Here is a 27,300-nt window from a genome sequence, read left to right on the forward strand (position 1 = left end):
TCTTGTTTCACAATCTGGCTTTACGTCACAGCAGAATTACTCATATTTTGTATTTGATGTAACTATGTGTTTTGATTTTATGATTTTATATGATTCCAAATGGGTATTCATGTAGCTTTTTATGCGATGGTATTGATTTATTTAAATCAACATCACAGCAGTTCCTGAATCGCCTTATAATTCGATAACATCCTTGTTTTGACTACACCCAAACCATTTACCATATCGCACTATTATATTTGGCAAAATTTTGTTTCTATAACCCATGAACGTGATATTCTGAATAATTGCGATATAATCATTCCACACCTTAGCGTCATTACAAACATGATATTTTCCAATGTCTGATCAATCAAAGTAAAGTCTATTATTGTAAGGGGGTATATTTATATGAGTTTAGTGTACAGACGTCAATTGCTAATTGATGATGTCGTATGATATTGAAATACACAGTTCTAGAAAAATGAAGACATGAGAACTGCAGAGGCATTCATTAAGGAAAAAAATCAACAAATAATAGTGAACTATTCAGTTTGATGAATAAAATTTACCACATTGCTTTGAATTGTATAAGATATATATATTCAGATATACGCCAAAATATTTACATCAGTCCACGTATGAGGCACACAACCTTGCAATTTTAATAAAACTGTCAAAGGTACGTATTCAATAAGTCTCCAATCTAGTCTTGATAGTCACATACGGAGAATAATCAGGGTTAATGTGTCACCGGTTCAGGGCCAGGCCGGGGATCGAAACCATGCCCATCTGCCTACAGGTCAGACGCTCTATCAACCGAGCTAATCTGTCGACTTTTTCACATCCCTATGGCTATTGCGAGTCCAAAACATATGTTAATCTATATACTTAAAAGCAAAGAAAAGTATGAAACTTATTATGTTTTTTACATGTCTGTTGTAAAATATGATCCGAAGACTAGATAAGATGTTCTAACGAAGAGTTTGACCTTTTAATCGTAATAAACACAATCACAGGGACATTGTTTCATGATTAATACTTGTTAATATTATCACATATGTAAACATTTATTGCATCAAGGCCTGCGGTCCGAAACTCATATAAATAGCAAGATATAATGGACAGCATATTGGATAGTGAAAGATTGTGCTAAAATACAACACGTTGAAAAACACAATCACAGTCCAACAAAAGACAACATAAGAATAATGCTTTTCTCAAGTTATACAGTACTCGTTCATCGTTCCTAATGTCATTTTTTCTATTCGTGTTTTCTCAAATCCAAGCGTTCTTTGTTGGGGTTACTCTTTTAAAGGGAATAATGTAATGCATATTAGCAGTTAAAGAAATAATGCACATCAACAGTAAATGCATTATCAGCACTTTATGAAATAATGCACATCACTTCATGATGTCTAGTTTACAAGAAATCCATGGTTGACTCGTACTCGCTTCCAGTCGTCCTATCGACCACTCGAATTTTAAGTTCTGTTTCCCCTACAATTAGCTGATGCTCTACGTTGGGCACGTCTGGCCACCCCTCTGGTGGTGGGGTCATAGTAACTACCCCTACTAGCTCGCAACCGTCCTCTGTGCAGTATCTAGGGGTTTCCAAGTCAGATCTGAACACGGCTGCGGACAATTTCATCTGTTTCGATTCTGTCATTTTTAAGACATCTGTTGTTTTCCTGACAAACACTTGTTGGTGGGTTAGGATCTGACCTTTTGTTATTTGCTTGTCGGATATGTGTTTACAATAAGCCTCACCGTCTCGCTCAGCTTTCAGAGAGTCCGGGTGAATGTCTGGATCAAATGTCTCGGAAACGTCAAATCCGTATGAATACTGTGCTCTTCGTTGGATGACATTCTTAGGTTCCAATCCCATAAGCAGTGCTCCTTTCACCACCGCTAGCGATGGCTCATCCGGAACTATTATTTGCAATTTCGGAAATGCACTCACAAGCTTTTCTCTTAGATAAGGCGACTCTGAAAAGCCCCCTGCAAGCATGAGCGTAGAAATCAAATCTTCCTTACAAACATCCAAAATATGTCGTACTTTGCCGATAACAACATTTATTGTGGGCTCAAAAAATCCCGCCATCGTGTGTTGGTCGAGCACAAGTTTTCTCCCATGTTCTTGGAATTTGACTGAGCCGAGGTACAATGCAATGGCCTCGTGTACTTGTTTTCCGGTCACTTTCTTAATCAAAGTGACAAGATCATAGTCAAATGGGATAGTCACTTCCCGAGTGTCTGTGCTAAACGACTTCTTTTTCACATCAAACTTTCGAAACAAATCAAAGAACTCCTCTGTATGCTTCTCTTGATATTCTTTCAGAACTTTGGACCCAAACAGAGTGATAAGAAATTCTTTGAATTCTTCATCCACCTTTGACCCCCTGTGTGTCCCCCTGTTGCGCGAAAAAGTTCCGTCAATTTCCCGTTCGCCATAACTTCGTGTACGCAAATGTCAACCGTTCCACCACCAAGGTCAGCCAAAATGTACTTGTCGCCTACAGAAAACCTGCATGCTTCCGATTTGTGGTTAAGTTTGGATTGTTTTTTTTGTTGCGTAAAGTGCAGCTGATTCCGGCTCGAGGATGAGTCTCAATTGTTCGTCCTGTATGCCGGCTTTCCTTGCAGCTTCTCGCATGAATTGTCTTGCAGGATCAGTCCATATGACTGGAATTGTGATTATCCAGCCTATCTACTCTTCGAGTGTGTTGGAGTCAAAGTTGCCGACTTAAGTTTGACTTAAATGTTTCATGATCTTTTGTTTCAAGTACTTTAACGCCAGCACGAAAACATCTATTGCCTCCATATGTTTACCCAAAAAATACGATATTTTTTAGTTTCTTTTCAACCTCCCAATGGTTGGTTCGTACAGAGCCATTTTGAAATTGTTGAAGAAATAATAGTCAGTCTTTACGTCTGGTGAGAGGTCGTTGTACATTTCAACGGCTTGTTTCCCAAACGCCACGAAATTTTGTTCAGAATCCAACAAAATACACGTTGGTTCACGAACATCGCCAAGATTCGTATAGATAGATGCCGGTTTAGATGAAAATGTAAAAGCATACCCGGTAAATGTCGTTCCAAAGTCTATAGAAACAATCACGGGTGTATCCAACCGGCTTTGACTTTTACCCATTTTGATGATTAACACAATGTCACTGTCACAATGATCATCTTTTTACACAATGGAATAATAGTTCAATCTTACTTAGGTTTATACATAAGTTCACCGAATTTGGATAACTTTTATACACTGTATATGCATCAGGTAATATTCCACCAGCAGTGTTTAAGCCATTGTTTGTTTCGTTTATTATTTTCCTTAATAAGCATTTGTCACATTTACTTTTATTATGATTGGCAAGAGTTTTAAGAAATCTTGATAGAAAGCGTGACATATTATACTCAAATACTTCCTCATTATATTTAAGGTATACACACCTTTACCTGTTGCTGCAGTTGTAACTATGTTCACAATTACGTTGATGGGTTTTATTCGTAGTTAGTAGTTCTCAAACTGTTGTCTTATTTTCTTAAACTCAACGCATTGCTGATGTGCGTATTCGGTAAAGGTATTCGTTGTCAGATTAGTTTTTATTAAAGTTTCCAAATGTACTTGTCAATGCATGCGTGTTTCTATAGGACATCGTTGTATGTCAGAGTACAGCAATTTTGTATAATTGTTTGTTACAGAGCCAAGTGCCCGGAAATTAAAAGTAAACATAAAATGAATCTGCTAATTGTTATATAAACAGAAAGTAATGACGTCTGAAATTGCTTTAGTAGAACAAACAAATCATATGTACATTAATAACACAATATGAACGGCAAAACACAACTAAGGGTTCAAACAAAGAAAGAGAATAGATGCTTTCAACATACTACAAATATAAAGATCACATTCCTTCTGGACCAACATACTGATATATTTATGCGTGTCGTAAATTTAAGAATCCGCATAATTATACGTAAGGAACACACACTGTTTGTTTATTAGAGAAGGCCTTTTCTGATGTCGTCTACATGGCTTATTAAAGAAAAAATAGTTCAAGTAATAAATTTTAAAACTGAAGTGTTCTTGTTTTATATTAAAGTCTTCTTTCCATCAATGAAATTTGAACATTAAACAAATAATGTTATATTTCCTTGTGTTTAACTCTTATATAGCTCAAGGTATTGAAGTAAAACAGATTTATGGCAACAGAAGTGGTCAAATCATTTTTCATTGACGTATTCTGTGAACTGAATTCAGTATTTATTGCTATGTGAATATTTGCATCAGGGGCACAAGCATACTCGAGAGAAAAATGAAGAACAATAAACCGCTTTCAAAGAGAAATAAAGCAGCCTTTCTTCCCATGGTTCAATTTATACTAAATGATAAGAAGGTAATGTGGAGGCGGCGTTTAGTTGGCCGCGGGTCTTCAAAACAAATGTTGATTATTGGTCCAGATCTGTTTTTATAGTTTGATACAAGTCATCTTTAGTATTGCTTTTTTGCATCAAAGGATGCTTTGTGTTTTGTAGCCCATCCGGATGTCAATTTCCGCGTTGAACCGAAGATTCTGAAACAGAAAGGCGCACAGATCTTATACATGAATGTTAAGTTGTTGGGACTTGGCATTCATTTTATCATTCATATTATCATACTTTCATACAAAGCTAGACTTGAAGGGAATTTGTGTACAAGGCATATGATATTGTTTCAGTTATATATTTAATTATGTTCTGAAATATCTCCTTGTGTTTTTAACTCTAGACGAAATGCTTTTCGCCATAGTATTTATGTAAGCAATCAGCATATATTATACGCATTTATTTCCAACCTATTTCTCTCCATTGTTTTAAGTAAATATATCAAAATACCCGGTGCAGAAGCCCAGTGTATTCAAAGGCACACGTAACAGTAAACGTTTTAAAAGATTTATGCATGATTTATTCATGATTAAACCCTTTCTGAGGATATTAAACGTGTTCTGGCTACTGCAGGGCAAATATTAATGAATCTGAACTAGCTGAACAAATGCAAACAGGATGTTTTTATTCATATTAATGTAAATATTTTCATTCGATTATTCAGATTGTTCCTTGGAACATTATTAATTGAAGCTTTTAGTTTCTAAGCAACTCGTATAGCAAAGTTAGCATTAGGGGAACACATAATTAGATAATTTTGCAAGGCTAATAATAAATCAGGTTTCATTTTTACTCCAAAAATTTGTTTGCAGAAATCATATCGGCTTAAATTTTGAACAGGTCACGAACGCTGTTTTAATGGTAAAAATCATACACATTCGAAAAAAAATGATCAGGAAAATTATCTTTAAGTGCATTGACTGTCAAATACTTAAACTTTTAAGCGGAACAGTTTCAGGACATTTAGAAACCCGACACAAGACACACGTAGTTTATAATCACATCAAAACGCAAACAAAGTAATATTTTCCTTTTATTTCTCTAAATGCGTCAAGACTTTCTAGACGGTAACAGACTAATTCATAACACCAAGACGTATGAAAATGTTGTTTATCTTCCTTCGTCAAAGAGAGAGTCATTGCCATAAGTAGAACAGCGGCATGATTTAAGCTCATAATTGGTAATATGTAATATGTAACCTACTGACACATTTATCCTTGGACAAACAAAAAGAACGGAACATGACCACTTCTTTCATTGTAGAAATAGCTGGAGAAAATCGTCGTAAAAGTGACATTTAGCTCTTTACTTCGTAAATTTAGACTTTGGCATGTTGATGTGCTTTTCAATATGGTTGGAAAGTGAACAATATTTACAAGAAATGCTTTATCAAAATTCATATTGGTGGAAGAGTAGAAATTTATGGTAAATGATAACTTCTATCATATTTGTATTTTATTGCTGAAAAACGATTTTTTGTGTGCGGAATAAAGTTAAGTACTTCTAATGCCTAAGACATTTTTTATTGATAACAATTTAATATCGACCTTACCTTATTACAAAACCCTTTTTCCGTTTTGCATTCCTGGGTTCTGTTGTTCCCTCCAAGACTTTGCTTGTTTTGACATGCACCAATGAACGTGACAATGAATATACGTATGACTATAGCCAAATTCACTGCACTTTTTGTGTTTATTTTGGTAATACATTCAGTTTGCATTTCGATGAACAATGATAATGTCACCAAATTTTACAGTGATTAAGCACTTTTTCTTAATGTACTTGTCTCACTTATATGACGAACTACACGTTATGGGGAATATAAACTGTTGTTATTATATTCCTGGATGCTGGTTTGGCTGCATGATTTTATCGTTAGTCCAGGCGTTTTAGCAGCAACTTCGTTTGTAAAAAATCAGCTCGTATCAGTGTTTCAGTAGCTTATATTATTGCAAGGAAAGGAACTCTTTGTAATAAGATAAAATAAAGGACAAATAAAAGCATAACTTACCTTTATCCAAAAACCAAAACTTTCAGAAGTGCGATTAATAAACTGAAATAAGACTAAATGTTGTCGTCGAAAAATCGCTGTTTATGTACAATGCCAAGTGTATTCTACATCATCGGAGATGCCATTTATTTGTCTCAAACTGCAAATATGTCTCTTTCATTTACCAGCAAGGAATTGAATTCGTTAATTTTGTAGATTGTAGGACATAAAAATCAGACAAACAATATTAGAAACTATTTTATGTTGCTGAACCTATATATCTAGTGGTTTGAGCAAACTCAACGCAGCGGTTCCTTCCCTTTGAGAGAGGCTTCTCAAAGAGAATTTCATTACAAAAAAATGTCTCAGTCGGTGATTTTTGGGAAAAGACACGAAAATGCAAAGTAAAACCAAACTTGTTGATTTCAGTGCATTCGTTTCACTTTCGGTCGTAAAATAAGCTGAACGTTAAACGTGGATAATTTTATCTATATGTAATTAAATTTGGTTTGGACAATGGAATGTTCTCAGAAAGCGAAATATTTTCTGAATGCTTTGAATCTCATACAGAAAAATCTTTTTGCATGATCATTGGCTTGTACAGATCATGTTAACATCAATTTGTAAGTGAACAGGATTTAACTTGAAATATTCCGGTTTACTCTAAGTGAATGTTTACACAAGTGGAACTTCATGAGGGAATAAAGCATTTGAAAGCCTAGTTCAAAGACATTTGTTATGGCATAGATATTTGATGTTTGGATATTTGAGAGCTTATAAACAATAACAGGTGTATAATAAATGCTTTATGTTTTTCAGTTATTTTCCTCGTACCTCGCTTTTTGCGGAATTGGCCTATAAAATGCTCAACTATACGAAAGATCTCTTTTGGAAAACCGACGAAGTCAGGTAAAGTATATTATTAGAATTTGGAAACGATAATTCAGGAGGAAATGCAATGGATGAAAGAAGAGGTTTCGGTTGTTTGAAGAAACAACTCCTGCAGAACTGTATTATATTTGCAGATGAAACCTTTGAAACTATTATAATGAACGGCCCACATGCCTTTGAATAGTACATTGCTGCAAAACTGGAATGTTTACTGGTCATTTTTTATTTAATGAAATCTACCAGATGGATATAAACTTGATCATATTGATAGTGTCATCTTCATGTCAGATGTGGGGCTATTACTTGTGCGATATTCGCAAACTATCATAATATTTCTGCCTTTAAACAGATGGTCCATGCACATCGAATTATTAAAGGGTTAATAATTCATAAATAACCCTGCATGTGCCTGCATGGGCTTGGCTTGTGTGATATTCAAGGAGCAGAATAACGTTTCTTTACTCGTACAGAATACCATTTTGAACTCCAAATATGTACTGGGTATATAATAGTTACTGCACTCATAACCTGAGTAATTGAAAAGATTCACGAGCACTTCACCGCGAGGGTATAATTTCAATCACGAATGAATGAATAAATGAATAGCGATGCAATTTATCCGCATGCTACTTTCTGAACGGGTAACCTCCGCTTACATGTTACCGTTCAGATAGAAGAGTTAATATTAAGACCTAAACAAAGGAAACACTTGTAAACATGGTAAATTGTAAATGAATGAATATCCTTACACATTCTTGCAGGTATTATTAGACCTGGCTCGTGTGATATTCGAAGAGCAAAGTTACGTAGCTAATCTCATACAGAAGATTATGATGCACACACAGTCTCTTCTGCAATGTGAGCGGTGCCAGGTCATGCTAGTGGACGAGTCGACCAAAGTAACATTCTTCTTTCGTGTATGTTGCTTAAAGAATTGTCTCATGCTACCTTTTGAAATTACGGTGAAATATTGTAGATATTTTTTTTCTTTAAAATGTTTACCTACAACAACCGTACTTTGTTTGCAACACTCTGCTAATCATTTGGATGTGTTCTTATCGTGAGCTTAAAATCTGTCTCCTCTGCTCGCTGCATGTAAACGAGCAATTATGGTTATGTCTTTTCCGCTGGCTGCATGTAAACGAGCAATTTTCGTTTCGTCACTCCCGCTGGCTACATGTAAACGAGCAACTTTGGTTTCGTCTCTTTCGCTTGCTGCATGTAAACGAGCAATTATGGTTTTGTCTCTTCCGCTGGCTCAATGTAAACGAGCAACTTTGGTTTTGTCTCTTTCGCTGGCTACATGTTAACGAGCAATTTTGGTTTTGTCTTTTTCGCTGGCTACATGAAAACCAGAAAGTTTGGTTATGTCTCTTCCGCTAGCTACATGTAAACGAGCAATTATGGTTATGTCTCTTCCGCTCGCTGCATGTAAACTAGCAATTTTGGTTATGTCTCTTCCGCTGGCTCAAAGTAAACGAGCAACTTTTGTTTTGTCTCTTCCGCTGGCTAATTTAAACGAGCAATTTTGGTTTTGTCTTTTCCGCTGGCTACATGAAAACCAGAAAGTTTGGTTATGTCTCTTCCGCTGGCTACATGTAAACGAGCAATTATGGTTATGTCTCTTCCACTGGCTACATGTAAACGAGCAATTATGGTTATGTCTCTTCCGCTGGCTAATGTAAACGAGCAATTTTGGTTTTGTCTTTTCCGCTGGCTACATGAAAACCAGAAAGTTTGGTTATGTCTCTTCCGCTGGCTACATGTAAGCGAGCAATTATGGTTATGTCTCTTCCACTGGCTACATGTAAACGAGAAATTATGGTTATGTCTCTTCCGCTCGCTGCATGTAAACGAGCAATTTTGGTTATGTCTCTTCCGCTGGCTACATGTAAACGAGCATTTTAAGTTACATGTAAACGAGCAATTTTTGTTTTGTCTCATCCGCTGGTTGCATGTGAACGAGCATTTTTTTAGTTGGTCTCTTCCGCTGGCTACATGTAAACGAGCAACTTTTGTTTTGTCTCTTCCGCTGGCTACATGTAAACGAGCAATTTTGGTTTTGTCTTTCCGCTTGCTACATGTAAACGAGCAATTTATGTTTTGTCTTTCCGCTGGCTACATGTAAACGAGCAATTTCGGTTATGTTTCTTCCGCTGTCTACATGTAAACGAGCAATTTTGGCAATGTCTCTCCGCTGGCAGTATGTAACAGAACTGTATTGGTAACGCCTCTCCTTCGGGCTACATGTTACATGCCTATTTGGGTTATGCCATCCCAACTGGCTACAAGTAAAGATCTATTTTGGTTTTGACCTTCCCGCTGCCATCTTGTACGTGAACTATGTTTGTTTCTTCATCCCAAAACATATACATGTGTTAAACTATTTAGGAAACGTTCCGCTACGTATAATTTGGTTTATGTCCTTTCCATTTCTAAAATTTCGGCCTGATCAACATTTAGTTTATTATCTAGCGATTCAGGGACAAACATTTAAATATTTTTTACAGAGTCTTTCTTTCCTAATAGGCACCAGTGGCATTTGTATTATTTCAATATCTGGATCCTCGTAAATGCACTGCCAGGACAAATGCAAAAATAAATAGTTTAGGGCAGCTGTGTTATACTCATTAGTTGCAGGTGCAGTGTGGGGGAATTTTTGTCTTTAACGATATACTTGGCTGTTTAACAGCCTAGTTAGTTTTTCGAAAGATCAATAAATTGGCGGGATTGCCGCTTTTGGATCAAGGACAGTGCCTAATATAGATATATTTAAAGGATGTGCAACATCTGGTTCACACTCAAATTGTCGAACAATCTTAAGATAGTTGTAACAGGATCAATCTAAGTTGACTATTTTTGTTTTGATATGATGTGGTCGAAATTATTTTACAGCTGTTCATGAAACACTATATTTAAGTTATTTATTTATTTATTTTTTAATAAGAAAGTTTGACTTTTTTAAATATGATACTTTTACCTGCTACGTTTAAGATATTTTAGAAATAGGCATGGATGTTGAACACTTGCTGATTCGATTCTTGTTACTTGTTAACTGAAGTGGTCCGTCGAGCATTGACTTCAAAATTAAAATCCCCTCATTTTTATCCAATAGCCCCCAATCCATTTTGTTATTGGTCAAAGAGCCCTCAAGTAAAAAAGCCCTACTTTGTATGTGATATCATGTTTTATGTATTTAGTGTAATGTTCATATCGTTTTTATACTCATGAAATTAATATGAGGATATGATTTAGGAGTGGAATTGCAAGTAGTGTACAAGTCAGAATAGTCCCGACCATTGCCTTTTTGCCAATCAAATGCAAACCGTTTATCTTTCCTTTGACCTTATACTATTGCATAAAATAATATTCCTTCATGACTGTTGAAACATAAAAAGTGCTGTTTTTCTATGTTAACAATTTAAGAAACACTGAGTAAGTATTACTATTTGAATAAAATAGACTGCAGTCTCTAAGACAAGCATGAGTTTTGACGGATTTTATCTCAATTAAAATGTCCGGTGAAGCTAAATTTCCAATTGACATTGACTTGTCCTAGACGGATGAAGTGTGTTAACGTAACTAGCTTTAACAAAAGTAATTCTTTATTGTTGTCGTTCAATAAAACGTCCAGACATATGCCTTGTTATCGCAATTTCATTCAAGGAAACCAACTAACCTTTCACATTTCGTCAGGAGATAATATTCCGTCGAATCTCATAATACATTATACACACAAAACTACAGGGATAGTACATGCCATATTGGTCAACAATTGGTTCTTGATGCTGAAAATGTGTTCTCGTCTGCCAAAATGTCTACAAGGAAAACTTGTTTCAGGTCGTTAACTATTCTGGTCGTCACGATGATAGAAGATCAAGTAAAATGGTGACTTATGTAACAAACTTGTAAAGACATTTAACTGTTCTGGATGTTTTGTTCGATCAACAGTATGTGTTTCAGTAGTGTAACATTTATGTAGCTTTTATCAGTAATTGAATATATAAATAAAGGTGAAGGCGATGACAGGAAAGCAATGCTTACAGAAGTAGAAGTTATGATAGAATAGCATTGATTATAAAAGTACAAGTTATGAAAGAACATTTTTTACAAAAGCAAAGAACGAATTATGAGAGAAAATCATTGCTTACGTAAGTAAACCCTAAAAAATAATAAAGTTATAATAACACTTCTTCCTTGTATATATTTGATAAACAGGACATGAGCATAAATTTAGCTTAACTACAAAACGTATGCCTAATATAACGCGCACCATATATGATTTCATCATATGCTTTTCATTTTATTTATCATCTGATAATACACACGAGTTGCCTTGATTTTATCAAACACAACACCAGATACATTTTTACTTTCACCAATTCCCAACATACATAATTGCCCCTGTATTCGACAAAAAATCAGTATGATTATTATATTGTCATATCTTTATTTTACATACCTGTATTAGTCTCTTAGATCTTTTTAAAAGTAGTTTTAATTGTATCTCTTTTCTTTCCTTTATTATTGAGAGTGATTTTAAGGAAAATAAAACCATGTCTTTACCGTTTTTGAATAAAGCAAGTTGTTTTCCTGAATATTGACAGTATGGTATACCTTATGTGATAATTTTATTCGATAATTCTAAACTGTGTGTTTTTCTGATCTTATTGAAGACCAGGCTCGTATTTATTTCGTCATTTTTTAATATGTATGAGTTATAACTGATGCTGTAGACCGAAATATCAAACATGATATTATGATTGTTTTGCCTATTTTGGACAAACGTCTTAGTCTTCTAGTAATGTCGTACAAAACATCTTATTCCTTCTGTTCATTGCAAGTAACACTATAAAACGTGACACACTCCAGACCAGTGGATAATTATAGCGCCATCGATAATGTGAATACCTAAACCTATAAAATCCGAACTTTAATGAACAAAAATATGGTGGCATATAACTGCCGTAAGATAACCTGTTAACGTTCGCGAATTGATTCGTGTAAAGCACTTAATTTTCGCGATAATTATCTAGCTATGTAGTGCGCGAAACTTTTTCGGCAAGATAAATATCATAAGACTAAAGACGTGTAGGATTCGTGTTACCAGTAACCTTTAAATGCATTACAGATTCATGCGCTAACAGGTTATCTAGTTATGGTTTGCCAATTCCACTCAGTAAGTAACATACTAACTGGTTAATTGATAAGATGCGTGGTACCACTTACCAAGTGAAATTCGGAAATCATAAGTAGATAATTTGTATAAATATATTGATAGATAACTGGTAACACGAATCTTATCTAGTTACCAGGAAAATGCAAGGAGACTTAATAATAAACAGAAAAATAGCAAAAAGCGTCTTTTCAGAACAAAAATGTAGACATAATATCTAGAAAATGGTCTAAAACACTTACTTGTCAACATTTTGTCTCAGTTTCTATTTCGTAATTTTCTTAATGTGGAAAGTGCTTTCATGATATAAGCGTATTATGTTGATGTCTGATTTAATATCTTCGTACTTTTGCAGGGTATATTTTCTCAGGTTTATGATCTGGCAATGGATGACTTCGACAACAGGGAAACTTACACGAGAGAGGGGTGGGTACTTTTTTAAATATTGCTTCTTTTATCTTTTATTGGCAACTTCGGGGGGGGGGGGGGGGGGTGCAGCAACTTATTATCAAAATAAAGCTTTTGATAAAAAGTGTTGGTAGAATAACGTATAGAAAACGCAAACAAATCATTACTATATACTAAAATTTATAACAATATGTTCACAGGGGCGGTACAATGACCTCGTCATTTAAGACTTGATTTTTATAATGTCATGCTATGCTCCCCATGGATCCCCTGCTGTTTAAAACATGTGTATATTCTCTATGTAATGCGTATAGCTAAAACATTTCTAGTGCATTAACAGTTTCATGCATGGAAGTATAAACCATTCTTAATGAATCGATTATGTTTTGAAAATTAATTAATTAATTAAGTACTGCCATGTATTTTCCAGAAAAACACCTAAAATTATTATGAGTAAAAGGTACATTTTAACATAGTGATAAAACCTATTTACCCCGCTGATATCAACGCTTATTAAAATATTTAACATTTTGTTGCCCGTAAAGCACCATGTCAATTTATTTTTGTTTTGTTTAACAAATTTGCTTTTGCAGTTTGCACCATAATATCACTCCATATTACCGTTTTAGTACTGAGCATAAACTTATTTTAACAACTTAAATTTTATTTCTAGTATTTTCTTCACATAAGATAAAGCAAAAGTTCTTTATTTATTTTGTAACACACTATTTTCACATATGAAATGTTGTTGTTTTTTTAATAATTCGTTGATAACTGTTATATGTACACGACATTTAATCTAAACACTTACACATAAAATAAAAATTAACTGTCGTTTTATCATTAAATTAAAGCATATTTAATCGGTAATTTCAATGCTTACCACGCGTCTTTATTTTCAGTCCCGCAGAACCTCGTTTCCCTATTCAGATCGGAATCACAGGTCACGTGGCTTCAACTGGCGAGGTATGCATTCTCTAATGGTTAGATAGTAAAGATATCCCAATTATTTACATATGTAAATATGAGGGTATGGTGTTGTATTTAAATATGTACTCATGACAAAAGTTTGAAAAATGTTGAGAAAGGTTTACGTTTTGTTAATTAAATGCATACAATTTATCTTGGATACTATTTTTTTTTAAATAAATGTATTTGTTTTATTTTGCAGCCTTTAAATATTCTTTATGCATATAAAGACCCGCGCTTTGATCCAACGGTAAGAAGAAAATTATTTTTATTTCCTACTAATATACCAAAAGAGTATGATTTATTTTTCACTGCATCTAATTAAATAATATAATCCAAAAGAACATTTATATGTATACGTTATAAAATGTAAAAAAATTGGTATAATTCAAAACTCCATTAAAACTGAATGAACCATTCTTTTGTCACCTTTTGTTTTCTCAATATTTTAATTTCCACTTCAAGGCTGACGAAGAGAGTGGGTTTCGCAAACGGTCAATCCTGTGTATGCCAATCAAAAACGTGGAGGGGCGGGTCGTTGGTGTTAGTCAGCTCATCAACAAGAAAGACGGCACATCCTTCACCAAAAACGACGAGAATCTCTTTGAGGTCATAACGTTAAAATGTTTTTATATAATTTAAATTTAAAAAAGGGTTCAGAAGTCTTCATTGTTCTCACTATGTCGTTTACAACGGTACCCTAAACTCACGAACCAATCTTGAAAAGTAGTGGACCAAAACTCAATGTCTTAACTTCGCATATTTAAGAAAATGAAGAAAAAGGTTTTGAACTGATATAAAATACTAAAATACCTTTATCCTTTATACAGGCATTTGCAATATTCTGCGGGATGGGGATCTACAATACTAGGATGTACGAGACGACGGTGAAGGTGAGCGCCAAAAAGCGCATGGCTCTAGAGGGTCTCTCCTACCACGTGTCAGCCTGCCCAGAGGACACAAACAAACTCAAGGTAAGCATATTTTCTTTATTAATATTTAAAAGTATATTATGAAAACGTCCGCGAAATTGAGTTGCGTAATCTTTCCTGATCCTTTCAACATGACATTCCATCTGTGACGCCAAGGTATCTTTCACACTCAAGAACATGAACATGAAGCAGCTCACGCGTATTGAAAAAACCTCTCAAACCTCTTAAATTACTTATAAAGCATAACGAAGATAAAGCAGGTCTTAACAAAGTGCTGTTTTACACAATACCGAATACTAGGACCTTTCGGTGTTAGTGATTTTACTATTGTAGCTAGGGTATCACCTAATGTTGAAACAAACTATCCACAATAATGATCAGTGTCTTAACTAGGACAAAATTCCGCCTGTTCCTGGAAAACGGGTTAAAAGACCAGGAACTCATATAATACCGGTATTACGAATTGTATGTTGCCATCGCTGGTCTTACCCCTTTCCGAACGCCGTGTTTCCCACAACATCTGACTGTCACCTGTTTGAATATGGGTTTAACGACCTTCAGCTCCAGTAACACATGTATTAACAATGTATTAATTTACGTTTTCTTGTTTAACTCCTCACAGAACGCTGTGATACCTACGACGACAGACTACCGGCTGTTGGAGTACGGGTTTAACGACGTCGGGCTGGATGATGATGACACACTTAAGGCCAGTGTCCGCATGTTCGTTGACCTTGACCTTCTGGACAAGTTTAGGATCAATTATGTTATAGAGACACTTTGCGATTTATTCTTAAGTAAGAGTGCCATGTGTTTAACGTCAACATCAGTGCACTTAAGATGAGGGTAATTTAGAGGTCATCATGATCATTTTGTTTAAGTAGGATTAAATTAACGCCGAAAACAATGCATAAGTACCATAAAAAGGGAAACCGAAGACATTGACGGCGAAGAAGCAACTGCTTGAAGTACAAACAGGCAAATGAAATGATTACAAAAAGCATGTACATTGAGTGTCATTTTTGGTATGAAATAAATAATTGTGTTTGTTTTGGTATTCTTTGCTACAATAGGTTTTTCGTCGTGACTAAACTGAAAATGATGATGTTATTATTTTACGGACAGCTTCCGATTCGATACGAAAAGCGGTTCTCTCGAAAATCTCTCGAAACAAGTTTAACTTACAATAGTTGAAATGAGATTCGAATGTACTTGATGTCATTTCCGTACCTGTACGAAATAATGTTATAAAATTATGTAAGCTTATCAACATTAGTATTATTAAATTTTAAGGTTTTATTATAACATTGGTTTTGTATTCCAACGATGATGTCAGAGCTATGTTATGGCGAAAGTTTGATACTGAAAATGTTCATTGCATGCTGACAAGAAGGTATACTTTTTTATTCATGCCAGATTAATAGGTAAGATAACTCTGTTAGTGCTTATTTTCAGTTAAGCAAAACAATCATTCTGACAAATGGATGTGTGTATTTTTCACAAAGCCTTGATTTTAGCCATATCTATCAAAATGGGATAATCACTCTTAAAAAATCTAAATACGACTAGAAGCGCTCACCTTCAGTTATATATCAATCTCTGACAGAACCTCGCTTCCCGTGTTCAGGAAATTCAATCAGTTTTCCCCAGTTTGAATGACAAAACTGTCACCTTGGTAATAGAAATACCAAGTAATAAGTTATCTTGTCTCTGCATATGGCTTCGAGCGTTGATTGATTCATCACGCCAGTTTAATGGGGCCAATAAGTCAGTTGTATTTAGAACCGTTAACGTTTTATTTACCCCTGAAATTTCAAAGGAATTTAACCCAGAAATTTAAAAGTAATTCACCCGAAAGTACTCAGAAGTACTCAGAGATTTGTCTTTTTTAAGGCCGAATTTCTTCAACATTGAAGTTGACTGGATTTACTAAGCTTGGTTTCTAGAAAGGAAACACATTCGGGACGAACATAATCACAACTCTACTCCGATACGAGAACGTAGAAATTTTTGTTTGTTTACGACTATTTATGGCAATATTGTTCACTCTTTTTAGACGCTGTGCCGCTGGCTGCTTTCCGTCAAAAAGAATTACCGCAACGTGACGTATCACAACTGGCGTCACGCTTTCAACGTCGCACAAACTATGTTCTGTTGTCTGAAGGTAAATTATAGTTAGTTTATAACATTTTCTATTTTACATGAATAATAGTAAATTTATTAAAATGACTTTGTCTGCGAAAACCGTGCCAAATGCGGACTTTTGTTTACTCAATAAATAACGTTTTCCGAGTTTAATATCTGATACCTTTTTGGATGTGCAAACAATTTTTAAATCGAAGTAATAGCTTTTAATATTTCTTTCTAACGCTGTCTCTTGCGGCTCAATTATAACGCTTACTTCATTTGTGTCAAAAGTGGTCTGCTTTATTATAGATTTTTTTTATATATTTGGCAATCTTCGTACAATAATAATTAAAGTGACTCCGTGTTCGGCTCATTTGGCGCACAAAAACAAGATTAAACATGCATTTATTACGTTTGCTTTCTGGATAATCGCAGATCGAGAAATTTTAATGTTACGGAACCCTTAATAGAAGCTTGCATGGACGCTTGCAATTCTGAGAAGCATCAACTGAACCCAAAAGAGATTTTTAAAATAATCAAATCGCCCTTTTCCCATCAGATATGTTTTTGATACTAGTGGGTGTTTGCCGATGTATGTTACTTAAGAAACGTGATATACAGAGGTTACCTATCTAGCAGTATAATACCATTTACTTACAATATTGTATACAATGATGCATGTGTTACATCAATATGTATGGGTTCCTATCAATTTATTACAGAATGTCATGCTGGCTCGGTATACGCACTCCTATTTTCTAACAAACGTTACAACAATATTTACGTGTTCCTCGCCATTACTGACAGAAAATTAAACTAAGATTGAAGTAAAGATGTCATATAAACGTTTCAACATTTATTCGTTTACAGAAGTCAAATAACTCGTTTTTCGAATGACGTTAAGCTTTGACTTATTTCATATATCTGTTTTTCTTTGTTTACAGAAATTTCAACATATATGATTGACGCCAAGCTGTAACCATAAATTCTTTTATTTGCTATAGAATTTCTCTGTTCACACATATGTCAACTAGTTCGGTATATGAATGTCGTCAAGTTGTTTGTCTTTTTTACATCTATCACAGCATGCAAACAACGAAAGGTCAACTATCTTAGAAATGATTAACGTCAAGATGTAAGCTTATATCTTCTTACAAATGCTTCACCGATCTTTTGCTTACAGAAACTTCCACTTTGCTGGTAAATGATTGACGTCAAGATGTTTGCCCATATTGGCATCGAAATGTATTTTTAATCCTTTACTTACAGAAAGGTCAACTGGGCCGGTATATGAACGACATGGAGGTGTTCGCCCTAATTGTGGGATGCTTGTGTCACGACCTTGACCATCGGGGCACCAACAACCAGTTCCAAATCAAGTAGGTTTTGTATGGTATTACACTATACGTAGTAAATTGTGTAGAACAGTATCAATCAGTGTATTGACACTAAGGTCTTTGGAATATAAATAAAAAAAATCCAATCCGTCCTTTCTTTAATTATATATAATACAAACCGACTACTTAATCTGCGTGTTACCTCACGCTTTTCTAGTATTTTAAGTAACGATGTGATTTTGAACTTAGAGTGTCAAACAAGAGATGTGAAGAGATGGAGGAACACCGCGTTAATTGCTATCTGGTGTTGTAAGCGAAGCCGACTCTCTTGTCTGATCATTTCCCTTGGCTCGCTTATACCTTATTAAATTAAGTTGTAGAGTTGAGGTACCATATTTACTTTATCCATTACTGTCCTATTTTGTCAGAGCTATGTCGCCTCTGGCGGAGCTGTATTCTACCTCGACGATGGAACATCACCACTTTGACCAGTGTATCATGATATTAAGCACGGAGGTATGTGCCGTTTACTGATTTTAACAGGATGATTTAATACTACGTTTTGAAATAATTTTGACTTATATAAATATCAGTGTAAACACCTGTGTATTGTACATTATGAAGTAGTACTTTTAATAGCAGGGAGGTACTTTTAACAAATACTTTAAATTATTTCCATTTGTCTAGACGTTTCTTAAGATGTCATATGTGCATTTTAAGATACCAACCTAATTCCGTTTTGCAAATCTCTTTCCAGTTCTTAAAATAATTATTTTAAGAGATCATCAGACAATCGTATTAGACACTCTGTCTTAAATATGATAAGAAAAAAATTATCGAAGTAAATACCATTAAAACAAACCCTCAATACTTTCCAGGAAGAGTACGAGAATGTTATCGGTCTACTCGAGTGTGCAATTCTATCAACCGTCCTCGTCCTCTACTTCAAGTACGTTTCCAACGCGTCTAGTTCAGAAGAAGTAGATTTAATTATCGTAGCGAAGCTAATTTGTCATTCTTGCTATTGTTAGTGCAGAAGTGTGCAGGACAGTTTCACATTGTCTGGGTTGATTTAAGGTACAATTTGTACCGAACCAAACCCGCACTGTACTTTAAGTGCATTGTAATCTCCTGACGTCTAGTTCAGTAAAATTAGTTGATTATGAAGCAAATTTGCCGTGAGCAGCGAACTCATTTTTTTAATAACCTTGAAATTGTACAGTGGATTTATCATCTACACCGTAATATTGAAGACATTTGCTTTTGTCTGAACATTCCTGATTGCTTTTCTTCATTTCTTTAAATATATTTTGTCTCATCTCATTTTGAAATATATTTTCTAATTTACTTTTTATTTGATATATCTAAGGTCATTTTCAGACATTCCCCCAGTTGAATCGAAATATCTTATCTCCCCTTCAGACATCGTGGGGAGTTTTTCCAACTGATAGAGAGTAATGGTATGGATCTAGACACGGAGGAACATCGCGACCTCCTTCGTGCTATGCTCATGACCGCCTCCGATGTGTCCGCAATCGCCAAACCCTGGGAGGTGCAAAAAAGGGTAAATGATAATGTTGGTGTATTTTTTATAGAAAGGTTGAAGATGTGTACTAGCATATAATGCATTGACTTCATTCGCCCATTGACTGACATACTTCCATTGAAAGCAGTCACCTCTGCATCTCTATGCCCGCCTTTCGCTATTCATCTAAGCAATTTAACTGAAGCAAAACGTGTAATGGATACATTTTAGTTTGTGTTTTTGAATGTTTATATTGTCATATGCAGTTTGATTACCTTTATTTCTAGAGGTGCTTAAGCAATCAACCAAGTTATCATAACATTTTTTGCTTCTTTCTAAAGCAAAAATAATGTCAATGATAGCATTTTGCCTTACTGATTTGGTTACACTTGATATTTCGCCTAAATAAATGTTTTATCATTGAACAAAGAATATTTTCCGTGATTTATATTGAAAAAAAAATAGCATTAAAATCTTATTTTAATATTATATTGCTCAGAATTACAGTTCATCTTTCAATTTCTTTGGATATTAAAATCGCAATTTGACAAAAATTGATCTTTATTACAATGATTTTTATTATCAAAGCTTCTTTAATAGCGTGGTATTTATTTGTATATTTTTAAAACACACATTTATCAATGTCATTTGAATTCACCTGTGACAATCTGGGTTTTTAAACAAGTTTTTTCGACGAAATGCTAGACTACATCATTAGTCATATACTTACAAAGATACAAATATTTCTTTTTATCGCAAACCCGTTCAAAGGAGTTTCCAAATGCCAAACTACAACTGGACTAGGTTACTTTACATACTGAATACATACATCACGTTTTTATAAAAAAAATTCTGGTAAGACAATAAAAGAAAATTGGATTGAAGTAGCTTTAACATAGACCACGATAAGACCTTTCCCGGGATCCGAAATTGAATAAAATGGTTGATATGTCAGGTTAAGATTGACGGAAGTATCTTAAATGGTAAACGGGGTCAGGTTTAGATTGACGAAAGTGTTATACCGCATTGTTTTAAGAAAATCATTTATTTTAGGTGGCCGATTTGATTGCCAGCGAGTTTTTTGAACAGGGCGACTTGGAAAAGACCCAACTGAAGATAAAACCTATCGTAAGTAACCTCGATGTGCCTTAGTCAATGATATTTTCTAATTGATAAAAATTATTGAAAAAGTAATTTACGGTGACCTCAATGTTCTCTTCTATTGTGACATTCTTGGTATATAACTCAACTAAATAAATATTTTTCACGATTTCATTTGATATTGAATAAAAAAATATGATTTCATACTGGACTCATTTCATTTGTAGGTTTACAACATCAATTCAGCTGGAGGAAATTGCCATCGTAATTGTTATTGTATTGGAGCCATCTTACAGTCGGTTGGTCGTTCGCTCGTTATTTGCAGATGGTAAACTCTGAATTATCAGAATAGAACTCCAAAAGCATAAGGTCGCTATAAGAGACGAGGAACTTAATTCCCTTTAAATATAAGGGTCGCTGACGTCTTTATTGTTAATAAAACGAAGAAAAAACACATTCTTTACAAATCCAAATTAATATTATTGTGTGAAAGAAGTCGATATTGTAAGGAAAAAAATGGAATGATACGCATTAACAATCGTTAGAATTATAAAAGAAATCGAATTTTGCATGTTAAGAAAAAAGCGATGTCCTCGATATATTTGGACGTATAGTAAAGCCAGGAGTAATCTTAGTTGCGAAATAGAAAAAAAACAACCCCACACACATAAAGCAATGAGATTCTTTTGTCCTTAAACAACGTATTTACAATGATAGTTTTGTTAGTAAAAATGATATTTCCTCAGCAATAACATCATTCGGGATTACCATTGTTATTCGTTATTAAAACTTTAATGTATTGTTTCATTTGACGCGAACGTGCAAGCTTCTGTGACATATATATGGAATACCTTATGCTTTGGACAGCGTTGACCAGCAAAAGCTCATGTGCACATGTCATATTAAGTATGGACTATGACGCGGTTTTTTACAAATATCATTATAACGTCTCTTATCTAAGAATGTTTTAAATCGCCTTATTCCTATGTTAATAATAACTTTCGGATAGGTTCGTTTCACACATTTTGTTTTATCTCATATCAGGTAATGTTTTTTCTCTCTTTTATTTTGTTATAATTAAAGGTTCAGATATAACGAGAAAGAGAAAGAAATTGTCTCTGCCATGACGCCAAGGTCGGGTTTGGTGTTTGTTTTCCCATATCTCAATACAAACAGGACATGTAATTTACAGAAAATTTACACCCTCGGTTTAATGCCGCTCTGTAATGCAGCAGACTGTTTTCCCAGAAAACAAGAAATTGAGTGCACAGAGTGCATAATTTAATTTACAAAACCTGTTTTTGCTCCTTTGCACCCACTAAACCCAGTATATAGATTATGGAACTGCACTTACAGAAGTCATGCCTTTGGCTGTTACATAACGTCGTCCTAGAATTGCGCAGAAATCTGCATGGCTTTTTTTAGTAAGAAACAAAATACACTTATTCTTTTCTCATTGGCCTTTTCTTTGTACAAAAAACATTTTTCATTCTTTTGAATGTTTAAAGTTTATATAACTGGATTAGTTTTAAATGGCATTGCCTGGAGACATCTGTCTGGTTTCCTTACCTGGATTCAAAGAATTTTTCCATTCTTATTTGGTTCAGTTTTAATATACATAGTGAATGTACAAATCGTTTTGCTACTCGAGGAATTAATTAATAATTTACATTCATCTGGCAACATTTCTGGGTTTATAAGTTATTAACCGTCGAAGGCGGTTACCCCAACATGTACTTTTAACGATAATTTAAAATGTTTCTTGTTTTGTGGCGTTATGGATCTCTCGAACGTGATTGTTCAGCATTGTTCCTTGTGCTTCTTGGTAAAAGTTGAGGCCACTGGACCACTTGTAGTCTCCATTGTATTATCACTACATAACTTAATGATTATATTATTGTTGAATATAAGTATTACTTTATTACCCCCCTCCATTGTGCTTAAATTGATTTATTAGTCAGGAATGATAACATTACAAACAAATACCTTTCTGTGCGGCATTCCGTTTGATCACGTCACAAGATCAAGAACCTGTAATGTAACTGTTGGTATTAATAAAAGTATGAGTGAAACATACGATGCTCTGATGGGTAAATGGATCAATAACTGTACAATTGATGCAAGGTTCATTGCTGCCTTCTATTTTAACAAGGCGGATAATTGACTTGCACTGTGCCATTCAAATTGTTAACAAAAAGCCGCCTTCTTAAGTGTATAAAGGTGAGTGTTTTATTATTCCCTGTATAAATATAATTATGACAATGGTAATTAACCATGACGATGATAAACAACCTTTTTATTCCATACTGCATTACAGCTAAATTGCCTTTCCATACAGTGAGCCATTTGGGTAGATATTTGTAGACCTATAGAAGCAGTTTTCATCCAGGATTAATCAAAATGACCAGCTGTATACTACCCTTTATTTAAAAAAATGTACCGTAAAGTTTTAATATCAAATCAACAAATGTATCCTGAACAAAAAATCAACATTTGTTTTGAAGACCAGCGGCTATCTTAACGATATGCGTTGTATCAATCTCTATATTACTTTCTTATCATTTAAGTTGAGTGGAGTTTTATGGAAACAGTGGCTGTATTATTTCTTGTTCAAAGCAGTTTAGTGTTATTCATTCTTTAATCGAGTAGGCGTATGTTACAAATATTCACACATCAATAAATACTGAATCCAGGTCAATGAATACGTCAATGGTAAATGAATTGACCTCTTTTGTTGCAATGAATGTGTTGTAATGCACTTGTGCATTATAGAGATTGAAGGTAGGAAAATAATATGATTTGAATACATTTTCAAAACTCATTAATTGGAAGTAGACTTGAATATAAATCAAGTATTCTTTGGTTTTACAATCGATAACTTCAGTTTTCTTGTTAACAAGAAGGGCAGACGACATTGCAATATTAGATTGTTTCGTATTGTCTATGATTGGTCCCGATCACTTCTAGAAAATATATTCTCATATAATCGTACAACAGATGTCCTTCACATGATAAAAGAGTAATTAGCGAATTCTTAAAAAATCACTTGAAATATTTAGTTTGTTGAGCTTCTATTCTCTATTCTCTAATTGTTCATATGGCGTTTGTATTGTGCTCTGCACGAACATTGGATTTGTTTGTTTTACTAAAGCAATTAAGATGTCATTACAATCAGTTTATATAACAATACTATACTTTTTATGTTTGCTTTTAATAAACTTCAATGGTATAACTACAGAGTTGCATTTGGTCTGCTTTGGTTGGCTTAGTAACAATTAATTATACAAAACAACTACACTCTGACAAACTTTATATTGGCTGACACAAACAAATACGTCTGAAAATATATTGCTTGATGAAGGACAATATTTTCTTAAATTTGGCAAAAGCAACATATCAAGTAATATACGACTTTTAATAAAATAAAACAAATAATGTGATCTTGTACGAGCTAAAACTATCTACTATCTTTGTTCGTATAAGTATCTGAAAGAAGATATAAAATTTGAAAGGTGTATTAACAAAACCCAAGTCCACAAACCATATGCCAGTGAAATTGATCATAAGCATGATTTTCATAAGCATCCATGTAGTAATAAAGACCAGCTGGGAGCAATTAAAGCTTAAATCTGATTGCCTGCGAAGTAACCTATTGGCATTCATTCCTCTCTGGGGTCATATTTGTATATCAAGATGACAAGGCGATGCCAAATAACATAAGTAACCAACATTATATGATATACTTATAGAACTGTATGCATATACAAATTACGTAAAAGGTTAACCCATCTTATAGATTTATTAGCAGGCTGATGGTGTATATTGTGTCCTATAAAAACAAGGTAATAGTTTCATAAGATACATAACATTAGCAAGTTTATTTGGTAATTATAGTAAATTCTAAACTAACAACCAATTAATTCACAAAATACAAACCCCAACAATTGTCTGCATACACCGACATCACCATATATAAAATGTTTCGTGAATGAGACAGTGACACTGATGAGATGAACATTATATAATTACTACAGTTTAATTTTCCAAGAAAGTTAAAAAAATATGTCATTCGCAACCATTGCGTCTTCTGAGAAAACCATATGACAAACCACTTCTGAGAATATGAAAGATAAACCGTTTACACCGTTTAAGTTTCAACCAAATATTACCGTTGAAACTGACCATCAATGTGCGTAAATAATTTAATAAAATCATGTAAATGAAATTATAATTGAAACCAACTTTGCTTGAATATTCCAGAGTGTTAATAAATCAATCAATACATAAATCAATAAGTATCATCGGTATAAAGAGATGTGTGTATGCTATTGCTAGAAAATAATATAATCTAAATGGAACATATTCTGCATAAATATGTAAGCAAGTAACTCTATAGTGAAAATGAGAATGGATGCAGATTGGCAACGTGACCTCTGGCCGACTAATCATTGGATTGGTATGCTGATAAGTCGCGCTTTAGCTATGACTGTTCAACTCGTCCAAATAGCTTGGGATTATCAATTTAATTCCGTAATCAATGCATTATTTTATGTTGGTATAAACTCATATTAAGCTGATTGCAAATCATGTATCATAAGTAAATGACACATAAAAAATGGTCAAAATACAAGAAAAAAATAAATCGATGAGTGTAATCTTATATGAGCATTGCCATTACTAGAATTGGAAAAGCGAGTTAACTTTTTCTATCTTGGAACAAATCTAAGGTCAAGGTCGTTGTTATGTGGCAATATTTTGACTGAAAACGTATTATGTAGGTTTTCTTCATCACCTCAACGCTCGTATATTCAGTTTTATTTTTCACTTTTCAATACCCAAGTGTGATTTCTAATATCGAGAAAACTTCTGGACGTCACGTCGGCAGTTAAAATGTTATTGAAGGCTGAATAATGGATTTGATTTTTTACTTTCAGAACAAATTACAAAGACAATTTATTGTCTGATATCAACCAAAGGCCTTGGCACATATTATTGTCTCCTGTTGTATTATTTTGAAAATATTTATTAGCAGTCGTTTCACATACAATTTTATACAGTTTCTTAAGATTAAGAATATCTTTTACAAAAAGCTTATTAGGATTATAATGTTTCATCTCGAAAGAATCCAACTGTAAATTGAAGGTAGTTTCACAGGAATAGCTGATACTTCGTAATACTATAATCTAGGACCTGGATATAGCATACCATTCGGATTGTGATATCTTACAACATATTTCTTATATAGTCTTACTGATTTACAGAATATTAATGACTTGAAATAAATACAAAATGTAACTTTAGTCATATTGCAATCACTGTGACGAAGTACGGAGCACATATTGCTAGCTGTCTTCTACTGTCCCTTGTGAGAGTTATTTTTCTTATTATTAGAGGAAATTATTGTCTGATGACTAAATCATATAACACGTTCTGTCGTCTAAAACAGTATCGACAAATTTTGCAAAGACATATTTATGCTCGACAGTTTCCACTTCACTCCAAAAGCTAGGTGTCCATCGTTCAAGGAACCAGGATATAGAGGATATTTGTTTATTTCAGTGTAATATCGTATTTTATTTCACGAGTGTCATAGAAAAACATATGTTCACTAGTGGCGACACCGTAACCCGTGGAACGCCCCTCACGCAAATTCTCTCTCTATAATAGCAGATGACGTAGCTGTCAATGTTCTATTTCCGTTTTTTTGAGAACAAGTTCTCTGATATACTTTTTTAGGGTTAATTATTTGCTCTTTTTTATTGCAAATATTTTATGAACAGTAATCAATGAACGTTTATTAGTGCCTCTATCAGGGGCGTAGCTTCCTATAGGCTATGTAGGCAATGGCATAGACATTTTTCAGAAAAATCGATAAAATAAAAATGCCAAATCCTCAATAAAAACTGAAGACATAGGGGGATGAGGGGCTAAAATATGACATTCCGACTAATGCGCCTTAACATATCGATAGCGGGTATTTCAAGTCTATCAATTTCTTGCTCTATAATACATTTTCACACGACATTAATGTTCGGTATATAATTTATCGAAAGTTGCATACCAGTAGTCTGCGCTTTGACGCCGTACATTAAACAGATAAGATAAATTTTATTTCCAATCATGGGTCATGTTATATGACATGTTAAATCTTAGTTTACATAATGCAGAAAATATATTGAAACAACACGGTAACATATTTAGTAAATGTAAATAGAGCTTCATTTTGATTTTAACACACATAACATAAGATCATTTGGAAAATTAATTAACATGTTTCCTAATTCATTTTCATGCCTTACTAAATTGTGTTTTCAATTGTTGTGATTAGTGACAATAATGAAATACCATAAACTAAACTTCTATATAAATATCCAGACTTTATGTATAAGTCTGATTATAACTTACTACTGGTAATCTTATATTGATGTTTA

General features: G+C 34.0%; 1 protein-coding gene and 1 pseudogene across 1 annotated transcript; one reads left to right on the top strand and one right to left on the bottom strand.

Annotated features, from left to right (window-relative positions):
• Positions 1-1,402: 1,402 nt before the first annotated feature.
• LOC128205983 (heat shock 70 kDa protein 12A-like) lies at positions 1,403-3,133 on the bottom strand. The gene is made up of 2 exons (XM_052908104.1): positions 2,847-3,133; positions 1,403-2,393 (listed from the first exon to the last, which is right to left on the bottom strand). The coding sequence occupies exons 1-2, from the start codon at positions 3,131-3,133 to the stop codon at positions 1,403-1,405; spliced, it is 1,278 nt and encodes a 425-aa protein (XP_052764064.1).
• Positions 3,134-4,304: 1,171 nt separating this feature from the next.
• Positions 4,305-20,920, top strand: LOC128205994 (dual 3',5'-cyclic-AMP and -GMP phosphodiesterase 11-like; annotated as a pseudogene).
• Positions 20,921-27,300: the final 6,380 nt, after the last annotated feature.

This window comes from Mya arenaria, chromosome 2, assembly GCF_026914265.1.
Source record: "Mya arenaria isolate MELC-2E11 chromosome 2, ASM2691426v1".
Classification (NCBI taxonomy): Eukaryota; Metazoa; Mollusca; class Bivalvia; order Myida; family Myidae; genus Mya; species Mya arenaria.